Source organism: Gymnoscopelus braueri (assembly GCF_963280865.1).
Source record: "Gymnoscopelus braueri genome assembly, chromosome: 16".
Taxonomy (NCBI): Eukaryota; Metazoa; Chordata; class Actinopteri; order Myctophiformes; family Myctophidae; genus Gymnoscopelus; species Gymnoscopelus braueri.
In genome coordinates, this window is record NC_137616.1 from 40643480 (window position 1) to 40665979 (window position 22500).

Sequence of the window (22500 nt, forward strand, 5' to 3'; positions counted from 1 at the left end):
TCTTTGGTAATAGGCTCTATGCACAGTAGCCATGTTGGAAAGAAATCGGGCCTTCCTCCTTCCTTCCTTCCTTCCTTCCTTCACAGGTGTTACCAATTATGCTAATTATTGTTCCATCTGTTCCATTTTGGTCAAACATAGTCAGGGTGCTGATATTGGCTCTATGCACAGCAGTCACATTGGAAAGACATGCCAATGTGTTACTAATGATTCTAATGAAGGCTCTGTTCCATTCTGATCAAACAGAGTCAGGCGGTGCTGATATTGTGCATGTTGGCTCACTGGAAACACTCTGCTACACCAGTGGGTCTCAATGTGTGGTCCAGGGACCCTCATGGTTCCTTGAGGAGGTTCCAAATGGACCCCTTATGGCTGTGCATAGAACCTATTGTGCATGTTGGCTCCCTGGAAAGTGAGCCAAATGTCTATGCGCTTGTATGTGCCTTCGTCGTAACAACTGTGTGTGTGTGTGTGTGTGTGTGTGTGTGTGTGTGTGTGTGTGTGTGTGTGTGTGTGTGTGTGTGTGTGTGTGTGTGTGGTGTGTGTGTGTGTGTGTGTGTGTGTGTGTGCGTGTGTTACCAGGTCCTGCTGGCTCTCTGGTCCTTGTTGGGGAAGCAGGGCAGGTACTGGGTGACCGTAGGTCTGGTCTCAGGCCAGCTGTAGTGCAGTACGCTCTCCACTGGACAGTGCTCTGTACACCCCCCCCCCCCCCACACACACACACACACACACACACACACACACAACTTTGTTTTAACATTGAGCTCCTACAGTGAGCTCTCCTCTGGACAGTGCTCTGTACACCACACACACACACACAACTTTGTTTGAACATAAAGCTCCTATAAGCAAACACACAGGGAACTTTTTTGTGTGTCTTTGAAGACATTGCCCAAAATAGAGACGTCAGGGTTTAGGAGATGGTTCAATGTGTCCGTGTCGAGCCTCGTTTAAGGCCAAAATACATGTGTGATCTTGTGGCACATCAAGAACCATCCAGACCTCTCAAGACATCTGAAACAAAGTCTGCTTCCTGTCCTCAGAGTCAGAACTGAGAACAGTTTTCATGCAGCACACATCTGGAAGAAACTCCCGGAAAACTGCAGGTTCCACTATAACTGATAGTTATTTTAAATCAAAGCAAAAAATCATTTTCTGTTTGTTGCTGCATTTGATTGAGATTTCTTTATTTTATCATTCTTGTGCACTGTACAGTAACTCTTATTTTTCTGGTTTATTAATGTTTCTTTAATGCTTTCTTTAATCCTTTAATGATGTGTTTATTTTGCTGTCTTGATGTCTTAATGCTTTTTTTTGTCTAAACTTGCCTTGCAGATAACAGTACAAAAACAATTAAATTCACAAAGGGAAAAATCTCTCTTTGTAACCCTCAAAACAGAAACCTACTGCGTTGCCGTTAGTTTTTCTCATGCGGCGTGTTTCTCCATGCTCTCTCTTACCTATAGACTTGACATCGATGGAGCTGTAGTGAATGAGCAGCCCGGAGCTCATGGACGCGTCACTGTTAGACAGCCTGGACGACACGGCCGCTTCCCCTAGACTCTCGTTGGTGGTGAATCGATCGACTAACAGAGCCTGGCATGTATAGCTACGGAGGAGAGGAGAGGAGAGGAGAGGAGATTATGTATAGTTCAGTCAAAGTGTATACATTTCATAGTAATGCCTAATAGAGCACCAAAGTCTAATATCACTGCCGCTAGAGGGCGCTATACCACTGGTTCACGGCGTATTTTTTTGTATTGGTACTCCCATAGGGGAATCTTAGATCGTGGCATGTAGGGGTGTGCCGATATATCGTCCCGCGATATATCGCGATACGTTTTCGTTTTTTTTTTTTTTTTTTACAATAATAATAATCAGGCATGCAAACAGCCCCGAGGTGAAAAAGGGTGACAACATGTTGTTTTTTTTCGGGTCAGGTGTCACACTATTGCCCTATTTGGATTCAAAACGGCTATTGTAGCTGAAAAGCTACAAGTTTGCATGTCTGAATAATGCAAAAACAGAATTATTTGTTTTGCATTTGATTTTTTTCTCCCCCATATATTTTCATAATAAAAAAGTGCGTATCGTATCGTATCGAAATCGTATCGAAGTTGTGAGCCCAATATCGTATCGTATCGTTTCGTGAAATTAGTGTATCGGCACACCCTAGTGGCATGTAAGAACTGTGTTCCAAAAATAAACAAACCACCCCGGCAATTGTAAACAGTGGGCAACCTTTGAATTGTGTTGCATCAAGGTTCTATACTATAGAGTTGACAGCTGACTGAAAGGTGATAATGGGGGAGTGATTAGGAGGAGTGGCTAGGCGTTGTTACCCATTGTTCACGCCCATTACCAGGCTCTGAGAGGTGCTAGAAGTGCTAATTCCTTGAAGGGATTTTCTCAGCTTGGACTTTATAGGTTAACAAGATTCAAATGAGCATATCTTCTTCACATATGTTCCCATTTCAATGAATGACATGTCATTTGAAAGCTTACATTCCGCACTAGTGCACTTTCATAATCTGTAAAAAAAAAAAAGCTGAAAAATGACCATGGGCTACTTGTGTCTCAAACCACTGGACTGAGTCACACATGGATACTGACGGTGAAAATCCAAAGAGTTTTTTTTCTTTTCTCCAAACACAGACGTTATCAAATGTAACTCAATATCATAAACAACACAGAGTCACATACCTGACAAAATTGCCAGGGTGTTTTGTTTATTTTTGGAACACAGTTCTTATATGACACAACAAGATTTGCCAATGGGATTTCCAATACAAAAAATAACGCCGTGATCCACAGGAGTAGTGGGAGTGGACTTCCATACTCTATTTATTAGGCTGTGAATCTTCTGCTATCTCACGATTCGATTCCGATTCTTGGGGTCATGATTCCGATTTTTTCCGATTCAAAATTGTTTTTTTTCCTCCAATTCAGCCCAGAACTTGCCACTTGTCAAAGTGTCATTATACAAAAAATATATATATATACTATTTATGCCATACGATGGCGTCACAGACCAAAATCAGCCGATCTAATAAGCTCACAACGCTTATTAGATTGGCTGATTTCGGGTCGCACAGCGGGCTTGAGCTCACAATGGTATACAGTATAAAAGAACATGAAAAGAACCTGGTGCTGATGCTCCTATCCACTAGGCCGGGCTGGACACTGTATAGAGAGGAGAGTGGAAAGCAGAGAGATTACTATAAGCACCCACTTTTTCAATCAATGACTGCCTTTTCATCCAGACAGAAAAGCAATGTGCGGTAGACAGTGAAGCTCCTCGGCTCTTGCAACCCTATAGGCCTGGTGTATAAATAGGTCCAGATGCAAGCGTTCTTATGATGCGTTTCACACTTTTCAGATCACGTTACTCGCATAGGAATTTCAATTGGAGTATTTAAACTTGCACGGATACACGCATGAATGATGCAACAATTTGCATCGCGTCCACCCTTGTGTCGCTACGGTGCAAATTTGTGTCTATTCCAAGGTTATTATACTATGAAATAAATCGGCAAAGAAGTAAAACCGAGGACATTTTCATCACCTGATGAAGTCGACATGAACAGCGTGGGTCCAGTTCTGGAATGTCTGGTTCAACTGCAAGAAAAAAAATGTAATAAATCATTACATCGATTATGGAATTACGGTTGGTTTTCCACTGGCGTATGTACTGTACACAGTAAAATCCCCAGTGTTAACACATTCCATCCCAGAGTTTAATATCATAATGTACTCACCCACTGCCAGCGATTTATTGTTTATTTTAGTTTTTTTCACCTCGCCACAGACCTCGCTAAATACCTTCGATTGATGTCATTTCCGTATCCGGGGTGTGCTACAATGAAATGTGTCACTGCGAGAGAGTGCTACAATGAAATGTGTCACTGCGAGAGAGTGCTACAATGAAATGTGTCACTGCGAGAGAGTGCTACAATGAAATGTGTCACTGCGAGAGTGCTACAATGAAATGTGTCACTGCGAGAGAGTGCTACAATGAAATGTGTCACTGCGAGAGGAGTGCTACAATGAAATGTGTCACTGCGAGAGAGTGCTACAATGAAATGTGTCACTGCGAGAGTGCTACAATGAAATGTGTCACTGCGAGAGAGTGCTACAATGAAATGTGTCACTGCGAGAGAGTGCTACAATGAAATGTGTCACTGCGAGAGAGTGCTACAATGAAATGTGTCACTGCGAGAGAGTGCTACAATGAAATGTGTCACTGCGAGAGAGTGCTACAATGAAATGTGTCACTGCGAGAGAGTGCTACAATGAAATGTGTCACTGCGAGAGAGAAAGAAAAAAACAGACCACTTCGCGTAGGCTACGCGATTGGCATGCTGCGGCTTTTTTTAGGTTCGCGTAGATCTACGCGAATGGCATGCAATGTGTTAATGTATCCATGTCATCTTATCACGTTGTGAGCTTAATAGATCGGCTATTTTGGAATAATTTAGGACAATTTGACAACACAAACCTAATCTGATAGGGGGTCTCTCTAGCACAATCTCTTTTCAAACGGGGAGGTTCGCGGGCCAAGTACATATCAATTTGGGTGGGTTTTCCTTGACAGTGGAACGTTTTGAGAGCCACTGGTTCAATACAGTGATGCAAAAAATGTCTCACCCACTGAACCACGGCCTGCTCCACGTCTGCCTCCGTCAGCTCCGAGCCCTCGTCGTCCACCTCAAACGAGAGCCTGTAGAAAAGACCCTCTGCCACAGCAGAGAGAGAGAGAGAGAGAGATGGGGAGAGACGGAGAAGAATAAGACATCAGTTGCGATTTGACACGTGGCTGTTAAACGGAGAACAGGGTTTCTTTTCTCTTTTTTTTCTGCCTTCTTCCGTGCGACATAGCAGGAGATAAATGGTGGAGCTATAAGGGTGATTGAGTCGTGCAAAAGAAATCCAATTTTATTCTGTAAAAAATGATGTGGGCAAAAATCTGCTGCCTTACAGATAAGAATGGAGAGGAGGAGAGGGGGGAGGGGAGGGGGGCTGAGAGAGAGAGAGAGAAAGAGAGAGAGAGCAGGCATTTTGGAGAATGGCATCATGTGGAACGTGTCATGTCCTCCTAAGGGCCTGTTGTGATGCACTTCGTTGCGTGCGGTGTGTCATGCACTTAGGATTGCAGGTCTACACACTCACAGTGCAACGCATTGTGGGTTTGTAGATCGGCCAAGTATACATGCAGTGGAGGAAAGTAACTACGTGCATGTACTTAAGTACTGTACTTAAGTAAAATTTTGAGGTATTTGTACTTTACTTGAGTATTTCCAATTTCCAATACTTTTACTTCTACTCCACTACATCTCAGAGGCAAATATTGTACTTTTACTCCACTACAATCATTTGAAAACTTTAGTTACTAGTTACTTCGCAGATATAAATTATTATGTTATAAAACATACATTAACCTCCCTAGCCCTATTTCATACCTAGGCTAATTGAAAATAGCCAATCTACAAGCTCACAACACGTCGCATCATGACGCGTTGTGAGCTTGTAGATCTGCTATTTTCAAACATTGTTGTACTTTAACTTTTTATACTTTAAGTACATTTTGATGCCCATACTTTAGTACTTTTACTGAAGTCAATTTTGAATTCTGGACTTTTACTTGTAACAGAGTATTTCTATATTGCAGTATTGGTACTTTTACTTAAGTAAATAATTCTGTCGTGTAGCCCTACAGCATGTTGTGTGTACAACGCTGTGGCTCTTCACTCCTGACCCGTGGAGACCCATAATTCCGAGAACGCCTGCTGGTTTTCATTAGCATCTGATTAGACATCTGGAACGGCCAGGTGGATGCAAAATTGCATTCATTTGAACGAAGCCCAAAAAATAAGCGAAAGAGAAAACTAGCAGTATAGTGTATTTCCCCAAGGGCTGGAGTTGAGAACCTGCTGGAGTTGTTTAACGTGTCACAAAAAATACTGTGTGACATTCAACACACCCATGTAGCTTAATCTGTCAACATAATTATGCTAATTTACAGCACAACATGCAGTGGCAGCCATTCTAGAAGTACCGAGCTTCACGCTCCGTATAACCAGTTTGGTCAGTAGAACCAAACTGTTAAAAGACCCAATCGAGGAACACATTTTTGTTTAATGTCTGTATCACTGACTGGGCCTTTAACACAAAACGGCTATGGTGGAACTTTTATATGGAGCAAAAGTGTGATTTAAGTAAGCATGTAGTTAAAGCATTTATAGAATAAAAAGTTGGGACTCCGCAATGGTTGGCATTAACGGACCATACCATTGTCCATTATCAACATACTGTAGTCCAACGATTTTGCGTTTGTTTACATTTTGTCCCTATTCAATACAAGTTACAGAATACATTTCTTTTGACAGTGTTATCTAAAACTCACTGTAGTGAGTCTTTCAAGCTCAAATTTTAGTTGAAATGCAGCACTCGTAAGTAACGATTTTCCCTGGCATATTCATTTTTTAATGGAGAGTTTGAATGGCTTGTACTTAGAGTAATAATACAGTAACTTTAGATACGGTAAACACAGCAGTGATTTTCAAACGGGTGAATTACCAATACCTGGCCAATTTAAAGTACAGTCGTGTTTTTCCCACACCATTTCAACATGAATGACATTTACAAGAGTAGGATGAGATTTACTAAAATAGACACTGCATACACTTCCAGTATGTACACATACAGACAGGGACAATATCTCTGCTCCTTTAACGTGTAATTTCAAAGTAGACACAAATTTGGTCGTAAATGACTCATCAGTGTGTGTGAATGTTTGCAACATCAAACAATGCTGTCCCAGTTTACTCTACTACCCTAAAAAAAAAGCCAAATTGCAATGTTAATGAAATGGAGATTACTTCAAAGTTGACTTGCAAATGTGCTGGAGTCTAACATTTACAAGGCTCCTTTTACTCACAGGCCTTTGTAAAACAAAACACCAATAGAGAAGCCATTTATAGGGTAGTATAATAATCTTTTGTTGAATAATGTAGCATTTAAAATGCACAAACGGAATGCATTGTGCCCATTATGTGCTGAGGATGTGGTGCATTTCATGTTTGCATGTTTTGTTAAATCTCCTGCTATGCCTCACAGTGGCCACTAGGTGTCAGTCCACTGTCTATAGTTGAGGTTAGTCAGAATAGTCGGTCACAGTCTCCTGCACCGTCCTATAATCTCTCCTCCATCAGCTCTCGTGGGAGCCTCCTGCAGATGTCTTCAGACTTTCATTGGAGTCGTTCGTAACTTTCTTTTTTGTTGAAGTTTGGGCCATCTAGCATCTAACAGTCCACATCTCGTCAGGAGATTAAAACAGCAGATTGGATATTTTTTACTCTACGAGGGTCAGTCGGTCATAATGTTTTTTTTTTTATTGAGGTGGGGTTTATGTTTTTCACTCTGCGATGAATTGTAAAAAGCAACAGAGCAGGACGTCTCCCGAGGAGCTCAGTGGATTGAGATATATAGAGTCAGAGAGTGTGCGAGAGCGAGAGAGAGAGAGAGAGAGAGAGAGAGAGAGAGAGAGAGAGAGAGAGAGAGAGAGAGAGAGAGAGAGAGAGAGCAGGTAGAGGGGCGAAAGAAAGGGAGTGTATATTGAACATTGTTTAATGTTGGAAAATGTGATTCTATTTATGAGAGATGTACGGTATGTATGGAATGAGCATGAGAGGAGAGAGATGAGGGAAGGAGTAGACAGACACAGGAGAGTGAGAGAGAGAGAGAGAGAGAGAGAGAGAGAGAGAGAGAGAGAGAGAGAGAGAGAGAGAGAGAGAGAGAGAGAGAGACAGAGAGACAGAGAGACAGAGAGACATACAGAGACAGAGAGAGAGAGACAGACATAAAGAGAGGGGAATCTGACAGCAGAGAGAGAGAGAGGAGAGACGTGATGAATGCATAGATAATATCCCACATACGCTAGAATACCAGAATAGAATAAGTAGTACACCAGGTACTCTAGTTCATCATTGATTGGACAACTACACTCCATGTTAGTGTTCTAAACCCCGGCCCGCAATCACAACCAACCAATCAACAACCAGAGTATAAACAACAACCCCTTCACCCGATTGACAGCCAACAACAAACACTACAGTGTCGACAGAAGTCAAACAAGGTCTACTATACGGCACCTACTGAAGACAACCAGCTACTCAAACTACAGCACTGCAAGAATAATTCCACCTCCCACATGTCATTTAATATAGCATTCAACTGTGAAATTTCATTTATCTGAAAAGAAATGTAAGAAACAAATCCTCCCAAAGGGATTTTTGCTCCGCTGCACATTCTCAAATCAAGCGTCAAAATAATCAAATATCTTTCAGTCACTTAATTCAAGAGACTTGAGTTGAAGGTTGATTTGCGTCGGAAACAAGCATCAGCATATTGACAAACTCGTTTGACTCTGTTTAGCCCATTAAAACCGGGAAAGCATCTGTGTCATTTTAGATTTTTAGCAGATATACAAGCAGATATACAAGCTCACAGCACGTCACTTCGTGCCGTGCTGCGAGCTTGTACATCTGCTATTAATTTGTAGAAGTACTGGTTTAGAAGGCATTTGTAGAATCGGCCTCAGGTCTTAATGGGTTAAAGAAAGAAGAAAAAAAAGACTAAATACACATTTGAAATGACAAGTTAAAGATGAACATTTCTTGCAGTGCACTACAGTCATTCCACTCCAATACGGGAGTTCTTATCTCTCTACTTCTACTGTTGGTGTTACTGCATGACATACTGTTCCCTGATGCCAGTCCACACAGACATGTAATATGAAAGCGGGGTTTACATTGGCATGGTGGCAACGTGGCGGGCTTGGTGGCCAAAGTCGTGGCCGTGGCTCCGTGGGCAGGCCGCACCGTGGCCTTTTTGAGGCCACCACTGACCGAGGGCGAAATTGCTTTGAACGGCGCAATGGTAAATGGCGTTGTGCCCTTTGTGGGCACAACATGGTGGCCGTTGACGGTCCGATGGTGATGATGATGTGGCCGCGTAGGGAAGGGGCTTGGGGCGTCCCCTTGTCTTTCTCTGAGATCGTCATTACCGTGGTGGCCTGGACGCGTGTCGCCGGTGTCACCGCCCTGCTCCAATGTCCCCCCTAAACTCTGCTTCCCACTGTGATGTGACATGATTGGACCGGCGCTCAAGCTGTGCAGCTTTGAAAGGGTTGAATTCGGACCCCCGCCGGGTGTTTTGGCCGCGGCGAGACTCCCGCTGGGATCTGACAACGGGGCATTGCTCACGGACGCTGTGCTCTGCGGCGATGTCCGATTGCTGCTCGCCGCAATCGCCTCCGCCCTCGCTGTGGTGATTGACGGTGCAATTGTCGCCGTGGTTAACTCTCGGGGCGTCTCGGCCGCCGTGGCGTTTAATCGGCCAGGCACAGAGACGGGGGCGCTTACGTATTCGGGGCCATGCAGATCACCGGTGTGGCTGTCTCTCCAGGGGAGCACGCCAGCTGGCTGCGGTGACCCAGAAACAGAGCCCGGATCTGGGGCAGCGATGCTACTAGGGGATGTGTAGGTTGGGGTAGTGAGGAGGAGGAGGAGGAGGAGGAGGGGGATGTTTTGGCCAGCAGCCGCAGCAGCACGTGTGGAGTTTAGATTAACCGCTGCACTGGCAGGTGGTGTACGCATTACGGAGGAAGGAATCTGACTCGGCTCAGAACCGGGGTAGGTCGGAGTTGGAGGTAAACGTGGGTGAGGCGGGGGTCGCGCGTATGCGGGGCCGGCCGCAGCTTGTAGACTCGAGCCGACAACAGGCGAGCGGGGTGTTTCCGATGGTCCGGCGGGGCCGGTAACATAAGGGTTAAGGGCAAGTGAGGACGTTTCACTTTTCTCCATGGCGTCATTGTGGGTCAGATTAGCTGCTGAGGCAGCCGGTCCTATAACGGAGGGGGAGGACCCGCCGGGATCCAATTCAGAACGTATTTTATCAGCTGCATCCACGGGGTCAAAGTTCGTGTTGTTGTCTGCTGCGGTGAGGTTACTTGAGGTCGTTGCTGACTGTATGGGAGGAGTGACAACAACAGGGCCTGACGCAGTCTCTTCCCTCTGGGAACCTTCCGCCATCTCTGCGTCAACATAAACGAAGGACCCCGATTGGCCGAAAGGGGCAACCGGGGACGGCTGCAGCGATTGCGGTTGGCCGGTTGGCATCCCGTGGGGTGAGCGAACGGGCCCTAATTGGACGCCGACTCCGGGGTACTGTGGGAGGGACGTCTCGGCGATCGGGGACGTGAGGGATGACAGGGCAGGTTCTGACTGGGCGGCTAGGGGTGCTGAGGGCGGCAGATATGCGGCAGTGGGTTGAGCGGGCGACGAGGCGGCAACTCCTGCCGGTGGCACCGCCGCTGCCGACGTGGCGGAGAGGGGAGGGGGGAGAGGAGAGGGAGAGAGAGGTGTGGACGCCGAGAGAGGATGAGGAAAAAAAGAGGTTGTGTAGGGAGAGATGGTAGGACGGATGAGAGGGAGGGAGGGAGTAGAGTGATGGAGAGCAGGAGAGGACGGAGCAAGGGGACGAGGAGGGGTGAGGAAGGGGCTGAGGGAGGAATAGAGGAGAGGAGAGAGGACAGAGGGAGTGTGGAGGGAGGGAGTGAGAGCAAACGAGGTGAAATGGGACCCCGGCTGCGCCAGCTCTGCAATCCCACCAGCATGCATGTCGGTCTGTGTTGACTCGACCGCGTGTGCGTTTGCAGCGTGGGGAGTGTGTGTTGTGTGTTCAGCACGTGGGTCTGGCCTTGTACTGTGACTCAAACTAGACCCCCGGATGAGGGTCCCGTCCGCGTTTGCCTGACCTCCTCGAGCGTGTGTGTCTGTGTGCGTGGGGCTGCCTGTGCGCGCCGGCGCGTGCGTGACGTCTACAGGCCATGCGTGTGTGGGACTCGGCGCTAGCGTCTGTGTGGGACGAACCGTGACCGTCTGTGCGCGTGCGTGACTCTGCGTGACCGCCAGTGTCTCTGTGGGCGTCTGAGCACGTGATGGAATGCGCGAGTGCACGCCCCCGCTATGTGAGACCACCAAGTTTAAAGTGTCTGAATATCCCGGCCCTGAATCATGCTGGGGGCTGGAGGCGCCGAGGCCTGATGCCAAACTGCTGCGGAGCGCTGGCGTGCGAGTTGGCACCGCGACAGAGGGATCTGAGGGATCTGAAAAGGGGTGCAGGGTTACATCATCATAGCGCGCCTGCGGGCTCACAGTGATTGAACCCGCGGGATGCGCGTGTGCTCCGGTGACCCGTGTGACAGCTAGGCTGGTGGCGTGTGTGTTTGAGCTCTGCAGAGGCGCGCGTGTCCTCCTGTGTGTTTCTCCGCGTGAGGCCGTGCTGGCGCTGTGTGCGCCAGATGTCTCTATCAGTGAGAGGGGAGGAGATACAACGAGAGGGGCTTCCCCTACTGGAACAGGGGAGGGAGATGAGTGGGGAGTGCCGGGGGGCTCGCTCCGGGTCGCATCGACAAACGCTGGGACCCGAAGGGTCTCCAGAGAGACAGCGGGCGGTGGATTGGGCAGATGAGAGAGTGGACTAAGTGTAAAATGGAAAAGAGTAGAAGTAGAGGAAAAAGAGGACAAGGGAGAGTGAAATATCTGCTCGCTCCGTGTTGGGCGGGTTCCTAAGATTGAGGAGAGTGAAGAGGTCACAGTAGAGGTATTTGTCCTCTCTTGGCTTGTTGTGTTGAGTATATCAGCAGGTGGGGACAGAGCTGGGGTGTGTCCAGCTGTCCACGCTGCGACTGCCAGCAATGACAACTCAGTGACAGACTGATGTGGCGCCGCACCTGTTCGGTCAAACCGTGAGCTGACGTCTCTCGGTACTGACTGTAAAGGCGACGGCCACACAGCGGCTGAACCCTCCGGGCCTAGTGTCTCCCGCAGTGTGACTGAACGACCCTGCTGAGCTCGCCCCGGTGTATCGGCCGCAACGAGCGACAAATTGGATCCCAGTGATGCCACAGGTACACCCGGGGGAGACGGCTCAATTAGGCTCATGAAAGACTCAGCGGGAATCGCACTGGGGGCGGCAAATCTATTTCCCTGGCTGTCGAGGGCCTGACTCCCCCCTGAGAGGGTCGATTGGGGATAAGTGGAGACGCTTGTAAGAAGCGGGGCGACTTCAAGGACAGGTGACATGTGAGGCGCAGCGGTGGGGCTCCCCACTGGGGAGAGAGGAGAGTGGAGCGGTGGGGACACTCCCGTCTCACCGCCAGCCACATGGTCGCCGTTCCTTTCAAGCCACGCGGACAACAACAGGGAAGACGTAGGAGGAGCAGACAGGGAGGGCCCGGGATTCCCGGTGACGCCTCGCTCGGCGGGCCAAGCGTGCGGCAAACTTACGACGGCACTTTCGGGTTCCCAAGAGAGAGAGGACACCGGCGACAGATGGGAGGCAGAGGGAGTGATGGGAGAGGAGGAGGAGGAGAGAGTGGGAGGTGACGGGGGAGATGTGGAGAAGAGCGGGAGCGCAAAGGAAGGACGCAGAGTGGAGGAGAGGCGGGGAGGAGGTGTGGGAGGGAGGCCGCCGGTGAGAGAGGGCGGGCGGAGGGCAGGCCGAACCGGGGAGGGGAGAGAAACCGTGGGAGAGGAGGTGAAGGAGAGAGGAGACGCGGTAGGAGGCGGAACGGCGGGGAAAGAGGAAGAGGAGAGGGGAGGAGGAGCAGGGGAAGGGTGAGGGGGAGGAAGAGCGCCTGCGAGAGACGAGGAGAGGGAGAGAGGTGATAAAGGAGGCAGGGCAATGGTGGGGGTGGAGGAGAGGGGGAGAGACGCGGAGAGAAAATGAATAGGAGAAGGGGAGACGAAAAGAGAAGAGACAAGAGTGGCCGAGGGGTAGCGAGGGATGCTGGGAGACGGGGAGAAAACCAGAGAGGAGATATCCCAACGAACAGTCTCTACGGCTGTGCTTGTGTGAAAATAGTCAATGACTCTGCCTCCATTCATTAGGGATTCTCTTCCTAACTCGTCTCTCTCATTCACAGCGTGCCGTGTATGCGTCTCCCCCGGGACTGAGGGAGAGGGGGTCCACCGCACGTTTAGGAGAGGTGGGGAGGGTGTGACATGTGTGCTGAGGAGAGAGGGAGAGCGGGAGAGAGGGAAGCGAGCGAGTGACAGAGAGCGGGGAGAGAGTGGCACTACTGGCGTTACGAACAGAGGCCGAGAGGGAGGTGTGGTGAGAAGAGGAGAGACGGGGGGAGGCAGGGGAGATGGTGTCGGGTGAAGGAGAGGGGGTGTTTCCCCGTGCTGAGTGACAGTCTGTGTTTGGGACCTGTGGTGTGATGTCATGGCCCCCGTCCTATCTTGGGTTTGTTGGTTTGAATCCACAGCCGTTACAGTTTGTGAACTGGTCTGTGTCAGAAGTAGGGAGCTGCTAGTGTGTGTCACAGCATCCTGCATAACTGAAAATAGATTGAATGAAAGTTTGCTTCCTGCATCAAAACCTCTTGTTATTGTTTTCCCAGTATCACCCCCCACCTCTGATTGGCCGAATAAATGTTCCTCAGAGCCAATCCCCTGGGGTTGGACGGTTTGGGGTACACTCTGAGGTTCTGACTGGTTCAAGGCGTGTTTATTTTCTCGTTCAGCGCCAGCCGTCAGTTCCATCGCAGAAAGGTAAAAATCTGACTGGTTAAAGTTTAGCTTATTTACTGTTCCCGTGGCGATCGCCGCAGAGCTTTTCGTTTGACGTTCCAGAGGCGTGATGGGGGTGGGCTCATCCATGGAATAGAGGGCGTCAAAGTCAAACATGCCTCTCTCTGTGAGGTCGGACAAATCGTAGAGAAACGCTTCCGTACCGGAGGCATAATCGTCATCGACCAACAACTCCATGGGGTCGGTCCAGTTACCGAGGTGAACCGTGCTGTTCTCCTCGCCGCTCGCACTCGGCAGTGACCACTGGGGTACCGCAGGCTTGTTCTTGCGATTGCTAAGCGATGATGATGATGATGACGATGCCACGGGGGCTACGTGGGCCACGTGGAAGCTATCCTTCATATCTGATTCCTCCTCTAACTGTTGCTCTGAAAATGACCCCCGCGTTGAGGTCACAACCTCTGATCCAGGAGGGGGTTTTGAGTCTGAGGGTGACATTGTGGTGGCGGAGGTTTTATTTTGGGATACAGGTGAAGGCTGTGTTATAGCTGACGGATGTGAGGTGACTGTCGTTGTTGTGCGAGGAAGCCCTGATGTGTGGTGTTGCGTGTTTGTAGCAGTGGTCGTTATTTTGACGTGTTTAGGTCTGACTGTAGGCCTGGCTGTCGTGGGTCTGAACCCCGGTGTGTGCAAAGCAGGTTTGGTGATATACACCCCTGTCCCAGACGGGGCGCCGGTGACGGAAACCTCTGGCCTCTTCCTCACCGGCCAGATCAGAGGGGTGGAGATGAAACCCAATGAGGTCTTGGAGGGGCCACGGTGGCCTGGGGCCCTGTGGGGAGAGGCTGGGGGCCTGGGATGAGGCACCGGAGGTCTAGATTGCGACGCAGGGAGGCCCGGGGGTCTGGGTTGGGTGGCTGAGGGTCGGGCAGGGAGGCCATGATCTGGGGTTAGAAGAGCCCTGCGGTGTGGGGCTGCGGCTCGAGGGAGGCGGCCGGGGCCTTGCGGTGGAAGTCCAGAGGCCTGAAGCCGGGAAGCAGGGAATGTTGAAGGGGCCCAGGGCCACGATGCGGGAGGAGGGAGATCAGAGCCTGGTGCTAAGGCCCTGGGTTGAACGAGAGGGGACGGAGGAACAGGGAATGTGCTTGGTTTAAGGGTTCGGGAGACGGGTTTGATAGCTGAAGAGATACGATGAGGCTGTGAAGCTCGACAAGGGAGTCGGCGGTGAGGTCCCGCGTTAGAGGGGACAGGGGGGCGGGATCGGGAGACTGAGGCTGGAGACTCCCAGTGACCTTGATCTCGAGAGGCAGGGGATCTAGTGGTGCTGGATTTAGAGGCACGCCTGAGTCTTCCTCGAGTCTTAGACCGGGAGACACGGTGCTGAGAGGGACGTTGAGAAGTTACTTTGGTGCCAGCAGCAGTACCAGCAGCGGTGGTGGTGGTGGTGGTAATAGCTTTGAAGGGAGATCTGGGGACTGCCATCCTCGAAGACAGGCGCGGTCGGGGCCGTGTATACAACACACTCTCCTTCGCTGTCACCAGAACACAATGCATCACACCAGGGGCCAATTTGATGAAAGAGCAAGTTACATATAAAAGCAATCATTACATAATTATGACATGCTAAATGTGCCTAGACAAATCAAACAAATGACAAATATACAGTAGAAAGAACAATGCAACTTGTAACGGGAGCTCAGTCAGGTTGCATATCGAGTATTAAAATACTCGCCCTTTGAGATTAGACCAACTAACACATTAGGGTGATAACTATGACAACTATGATTATTGTACCTTGATTAGGACTCAGTTGTTAGTTGACATTACTGTAAGGAAAAAAAAACTGAGAAAGAAAGAACTAATGAAAGAATCAAAGAAAGAGAGACTAGTATCAGCAAGTGTCAGCATTGACAAAAATATATAAAGTTTTGAAGTTTCTTGAGTAATAAGTATCTATGTTACCAAGGTTTTCTCAACATCATTACAGTGTGAAGCTATCAAAGTCAGTCTGTAAGGAATCAATGAGGTGAAAGCTTTCACATCTCGATGTTTCAGCGTGAAACATCGGGATGCCGTTACGATATCATCTGGGCTACCCATGTGGGGAGCCAGACGAATCGACAAAAGATAACATTATGAAATACGATTTGCTCTGCATTGATTTTCTTTTCCTTTTGCCCTTAAGCTGATTAGCTCGCCAGTCACTGAGAGTGTAGAGAGAGATGTAAAGGAATAGGAAATGAAAGACCGAAGTATGTTCACACAGGTGGAAGAGAACATGGGTTATTTATTATGTGATGGACAAAAGTTGAGAAGAGAGCAGCTGGCTGGTTAGAGGTTACCAACGGCAACGGAGGACTTGGAGGCCCGGGAGCTGTTAGTGGAGAGAATAGAGGAGAGGAGAGGAGACAGGAGGAGAGAAGTGGAGAACAGCAGAAAGGAGAGAAGAGGACAGGACGAAAATGACTACCCCTTAGTCTAGCGGTTCTCAAACCTTTTAATTTCAAGGACCCCGAGTTTGATATACAGTATGCAGAGAGACAGAGAGACAAGTGACCAAAAAAGAGGTTTAGTAGGAAGGAGTCAAGACGCTACTTAGCATGCAGAGCCTCTAAAGCAGTTGTTTGTAAATAAATCACAAAGGTCTTAATCGCTCCCAGTTGTCCAAAAGTCTGATATGCTATTTTTTACCTTAAAGAGAAGCAAATATACAGTAAATGCTGACAATATGACCTCCCAGTCTTTACGCTCAATGAGTATGACAGCGCTAACATACTGTAGTAGTCTCTAATGTGCCATACTTGTATACTACAAACATGTGCTTGACATAGGAAAATATTCATGCCACTAATTAAATATACCTTAGTACAGTTTCCACGGGTTTCCAACCCGAAGGACCCACAATAAAAAAAACTAAATAATAAACAAAACATTATGGCATCCAGGCAGCTGGTTAGCAGTGGTTCTTAGTTCTTTTTTAGCAGCTGTGTATCGGCGTAAAGGCTGGAAAATGCTCAGCGACAGCGAGCATGGGTCGCATCTTTCTTTGAACAAAGACATTGCTCGGCTGAAGCAGCAACATTGCATAACATTCAAAGTACATGGCGCTGGTCGGTCGTTGCAGCCGTTTTAGCAGGTGCAGTGCGGTGGTCTTACCAGGCTTTGAGTGGTTAGTAGGGTGGTTAGTGGTGCTAGAAGAGACAGTAGACATGTCACTGGTTGGCTGGTGAGCTATACAGAAGGGAAAACAATCACAACATTAACAGTCAAATGAAAAAGTGATTGAAAACAATGAACCACCCTGTAATACTTTGCTAACTGGGGTTCTATCCCCCTCCTTCTTTCCCTCTACACCAAATGTCTTTCTTTTGCTGGAAATACCCGACCAACAAGCTCACATGTGTGAGCTTGTAGAGCTGCTATTTTCGCCTATTTATAACATGCCCAGAACAGTGAAACTAGAGTTAATGGGGTTAATACATTTATATAAATAATAAAAAGGGGACTAAATCATTATAATAATTACAATTATTGTTGTTGTTGTTGCTGCTGCAGTGTCAGATATAATGCTGAAACTCCCACATTGATATGCATTTTACTGCGGACCCCCCATCTGAAAAGATATGGTGCCAGGGATTGGTGCCAGGGATCCTCAAAAGAGAAGACAAACAAAATCTGAGAGCTTATCTGCTCCTTTTGAATAGCCAAAGTATAAAACAGGGATTAAAGTGGTTATTTTGATGCTATAACACATTTTCCTTGGAGGGGTTCCAGGGGGGTTCCAGGGGGGTTCCAGGGGGGTTCCCGGCAAAATGTATTAATACATCATCGCAACCATTTTAACCACTTTATCCATCTATACGTTGGCCATTCAAAAATAGCAGATAAAGCTCACAGCGCATCGCTTCGTGGAGCGCTGCAAAGCTAATTTTGTAATGTTTTTTAAGGCAAAATCTTCTCCCTGGTACAAAACATTTTCAGGCCAAATACATATCAATTTGGGGGTCCTTCACATGAAATAAGTTTGAGAACCAGTGATATAAAAGAGCATGAAATGGCATGATGTCAGCCTAGTGGCTAAAGAGACCATTGTCTGGTGGATTCAGTGGAACTGACCCAGTCACACACGCCTCATAATAAAACCATGGAAACCTGACTGACAGTCACTTCCTGTCTGGGTTCCAGCTATGGAAAGTTCCATCCTGTTCAAGGTTATGGTCAGTGGTGTAAAGTAATTAAGTACATTTACTCAAGTACTGTACTTAAGTACAATTTTGAGGTGTTTTTTACTTTACTTGAGTATTTCCAAATTTCAGTACTTTTACTTCTACTACACTACATCTCAGAGGCAAATATTATACTTTTACTCCATGACAATTATTTGAAAACTTTAGTTAATAGTTACTTTTTGGCTATTATTGCAACATGCATGAACCACTTCAGCCCTATATACATTTCGGCCATTTGAAAATAGCAGATCTACAAGCTCACAATGCGTCGCATCGCGACACATTGTGAGCTTGTAGATCTGCTATTTTAAAAATATTTGTATACATTTGAAAACTTGTGAAATGGGACATTCTGCATAATGAGTACTTTCTACTTTCGGTACTTTAAGTACATTTTGATCCCAATACGTTTGTGCTTTTACTCAAGTACATTTTGAAATCCAGACTTTTACTTGCAACAGAGTATTTCTTCATTGCAGTATTGATACTTTTACTTAAGTAAAACATTTTGAATACTTTTTTCCACCACTGGTTATAGTGATGCTCTTGAAACCCAGTTATTTTCCATTGACACATAAATATGAGTGTTACTAAAAATGGTTACCGAGCGTCCAAAGAGACACTTAGCACAAAGACGCTTAGCACCTACCGTGAGCCACACATAATGCTACAAGGACAGCCACTCCCCTTAGACACACATGTAGGCCATTCACGTGTGCCTGTGTGTGTGTGTGTGTGTGTGTGTGTGTGTGTGTGTGTGTGTGTGTGTGTGTGTGTGTGTGTGTGCGTGCGCACACACACACACACACACACACACACACACACACACACACACACACACACACACACACACACACACACACACACACACACACACACACACACACACACACACACACACACACACACACACACACACACACATCTGTGTCGGGGAGAAACCTCCAGTATATCTCCATATTTTAACGTTGTGTTTTTTCGTAAAATTAACACCCTACTTGATCATACTACAGCGTCACACAAAAGCATCAAAAGTAGCAGATCTGCAAGCTCGAAACGCGGTGCGAAGCGACACGTTTTGAGCTTGTATATCTGCTACTTTTGCTGTTTTTTTATTTGAACCCTGAAAAACAACAGTTTTGGATATATAATGAGTTAATTCCCCCCGACAGAGACAATATAATGTATATAAACATGTATATTGTATGCATGTATGTATGTGTCTGAGCAGACACACACACACACACAAATAATGTTGCGCAGACAATTTCTGAGTTTGAAGAGCAACCACAAAAACAGGGGAGCCTTGATCTGTCGGTTACATTTGCAAATGCAGAAGTAACAACATTGTTGATAAAGTGCTGCACACAGAAAATCAGCATCAACTCAAATAAAAAGTCCATCACCACTCAATCAAACTAGAAGCACAACTTTCAGTCAGAGCTGATCAGTAAAAACAAAACCTGCCGGGTGCAGTGGGTGCATGGCCTCTAAAAAGTTGAAGAGAATGATGCCAGTACTCATGTTCTGTCCTTCAGGTGTTTTCTGTTATTATTTTTTATTTGAGTACGACGGGAAACAGGACAGACAGTGGACGTGTTTCGTCTAAATGCCCTCATCAGCGTATTCAATGTCCTGTTGTTGCCTGTCCTACTCTAAAATATTCTTTAAAAGCACCTGAAGGACATGACATGAGTGAGTGCTGGCAAGGCAGCATTCTCTTTATCATCAACACAATCAATCACACAACATGGACTGAACCAGAATCAGACTAGAGTCTGACCGATGCCAGGTTTATGGAGTCCAATGCCGATCCTGAGTTTTGGAGAGTCCAAGAGTCTACCTAGACCACCGATTATCAATGTTTTGACCCATAATTTTGTTTCAATCAATAAAAAAAAAAAGGATTTCATTAAAGTTTCTGTTTTAGAAGATTGAACTTATAAGCAAATAAATAAATACAAAAAAACGAATAACCAAGCTACATTCAAAAAATAAATAAATGAAAAGCCGATCTACAAGCTCACAACTGAGCTTGCAGATTGTCTATTTTTCCACCTATAATATTTGGGACACCTTGGATTGCATAATTGCCGATACCCGTCAAAATAAGGCTAATAATGGCCGATATATTGGCCAGAACGGATATATCGGTCGGGCTCTAGTTCAGTGGTTCTAAGTGTACACTCCCAGAGTTATGGAAGTGTTATGGGAGTGTTTTAAAATGAAAAAGTTGAACTTCCTTAGATGTGGTTAGCTACCTTAGCGTCAGAGGTGTGGTTAGCTAGCTTATCGTCAGAGGTGTGGTTAACTACCTTACCAGTTGTTGTGCTGGCGTGTGAAACAGCAGCGTTAGTGGCAGCAGTAGCAGCGTTGGTGGTGATGCTTGAAGAAGTAACTGATTAGCAAAATAAATTGGCAGGTACAGTAAGTACAGTAGTTAATATGAAAAAAACAACAAACAAACAAACAAACAAACACACACACACAAAAAACAGTGTTAATGGGATGAGCTGTGAATGCGTTTAATACAGGCACCCATTCCCCAGAGATGTTTTACAATGTGTTCAATGGATGAATGAGAAGAACCAGAACGTTTTAAATGACATGCATTGCTTCCCAAAAGTGCCTTATCTTTAAAAGAAAATACAGACTAGGTTAATATGTGTAGCTTATGTTATCCTTGAGACCATTGTGTTTAACCTATGAAAGAATAAAAAAGTACAATAAATACAGATCATTTAAATCACTTGCATTTATTATAAAAAAAATAAAAAAAATCTAAAGCTCTAAACAGGACCAGTAAAAATAATACAGATACATTTCCCCCTGAACCAACGGACTAAAGCATACTTTATCCTTTCTTTCCATTATAAAAAAACGCTTGTACCAACTACCAAGATGTCGCTCTGCGTGCTAAGATGGTTTGGTAAACTAGTCCAGTGGTTCTCAAAATGGGGTCCAGGGACCCCCAGGGGTCCTTGAGGGGGTCGCCAGCTAAATGTTTGATGATGTTACAGTGTAGATTGGAGTCCCAGAGATAAAAAATGACATCCAGAGGTCTAATCCATATCAAACTCGGGGTCTGTAATAATAGCTGTAATAATCTTCTCTTATGGGGGTCCCTGGCATATCTTCTCAAATGGGGGTCCTTAGGAGGAGATCTTTGATGGTTAAATCAAAGAATAGGACCGCACACTGTCAGAAACTTGCCAAAAAAATGTAGCTCGACGTTTCGGTCGTTAGGCCTTCATCAGGAGACAATGGGGGTCCTTGACATGAAAAGGTTTGAGAACCACTGAACTAGCCACATTTTCTCAACACTGTGAACTCAGGCACGTGCAGGTAGCATCTCTAGGCCATTATGGGGAACTGAGCAGCAGTTATACTCCATATAGTACAACGATGTCGCTTGCTGAAAAGAACCGATCTTCGAGTTAAAAACACATCAACGCCAAGCGACACCGCCATGCGACGGAGTATAAAATGTTAAAGCTTTAAGCGGGTTATTGGAGCCTTACCAGGAGATGAGGAGCTGGAGTTAGAGGAGGTGGTGGTGTTGGTGGAGGAGGTGTTTTGGGTAGTTGGGGTTAGAAGCATGCTTGTGGCAGACATGATGGATGATGAAGAAGATGGAGTGATGGAGGGGAGGACTGGAACGGGTGACAAATTAATAACGATACCGACAGGCAAAGGGGGGGGGGGGCGACATGGTGAAATGAGAAATTACATTAACCTTCAGTTAAATACTCAGTTCAATTCAGTTGAGAGTGACTCAACAACACCCCCCCACACACACACAAACACACACACACACACACACACACACACACCCTCCAAAAAAAAAAGAAGAGCAACAAACAGCAATTATTCATATTTGGAACGGGAATCCATGCTCAGAAGGAAACCTATATTTGTGTCGTAATCCCTTTTGCCAGTGATTCTCAACAAAAAAATATATATTTGGAGGACCCTCAGCCAGGACGGTTTGATATGCATTATTAAGCCACTAACCCCCATTTGATATGATGTTTTATCACTGGGACGACAATCTACACTGTAACATTCCCAGTGTTACAGTCATTTAACTCTGAGAGTGTACGAATGGAACCAAATGGACCCTTACGGGACCATTTGGTTCCATTCGTACACTCTCAGCGTTACAGACCCGTTAAGTGTTCATTTTGTTCCTAACGATCAATCATTTAGCTGGGGACCCCTTTGAAAGCCCCCCGAGGACCGCTGGCAGTCCGTGCACGACACGTTAAGAACGACTTATGCTAAACAGTACCTATTTTCAAAACATATTCCTGTTAATAAAAGGGGGGGAAAAAGCCGGGGTTGTTTAGAGCGTGTCTTTTAATTGCAAAGAGGAAAGCGGCCGACAAATTGCTTGGCGTTCAAGCAGTCGTGAAAGCACTTGTCGTCGTATAACGAGCTCAAATTACGACCCAAACGAGCCGTGTATACCGAGAGAGAACTCCCACGCGCCATTGAGAGCGGTGGCATTGTCCCCCTTATAGTGAGAAAGAAAAAAATGAAAGACTTCATTAACCTCATCAACAAAACCACAGAGCGGGGACAACCCCCGGTGGAGTCGGGTAATGTGTCTTCACCCGCCAGGCGCCACATGCCTCATGTGTTCAAGTTGACAGGCGGGGTTTAGCGGGAAA

At 46.6% G+C, this 22500-nt stretch overlaps 1 protein-coding gene across 1 annotated transcript in view; it reads right to left on the minus strand.

Annotated features, from left to right (window-relative positions):
- Window positions 1-22500, minus strand: part of adgrg6 (adhesion G protein-coupled receptor G6) — a gene marked incomplete at its 5' end in the record, with an annotated part of 74509 nt that overhangs the window by 42239 nt on the left and 9770 nt on the right. Inside the window, 8 exons of the mRNA XM_080452827.1 lie at window positions 580-691; window positions 1461-1609; window positions 3145-3183; window positions 3566-3618; window positions 4648-4736; window positions 16755-16829; window positions 20148-20225; window positions 21349-21480. Of these exons, the coding sequence (XP_080308953.1) occupies window positions 580-691; window positions 1461-1609; window positions 3145-3183; window positions 3566-3618; window positions 4648-4736; window positions 16755-16829; window positions 20148-20225; window positions 21349-21480 (727 nt within the window). The remainder of the gene's footprint in view (window positions 1-579; window positions 692-1460; window positions 1610-3144; window positions 3184-3565; window positions 3619-4647; window positions 4737-16754; window positions 16830-20147; window positions 20226-21348; window positions 21481-22500) is intronic.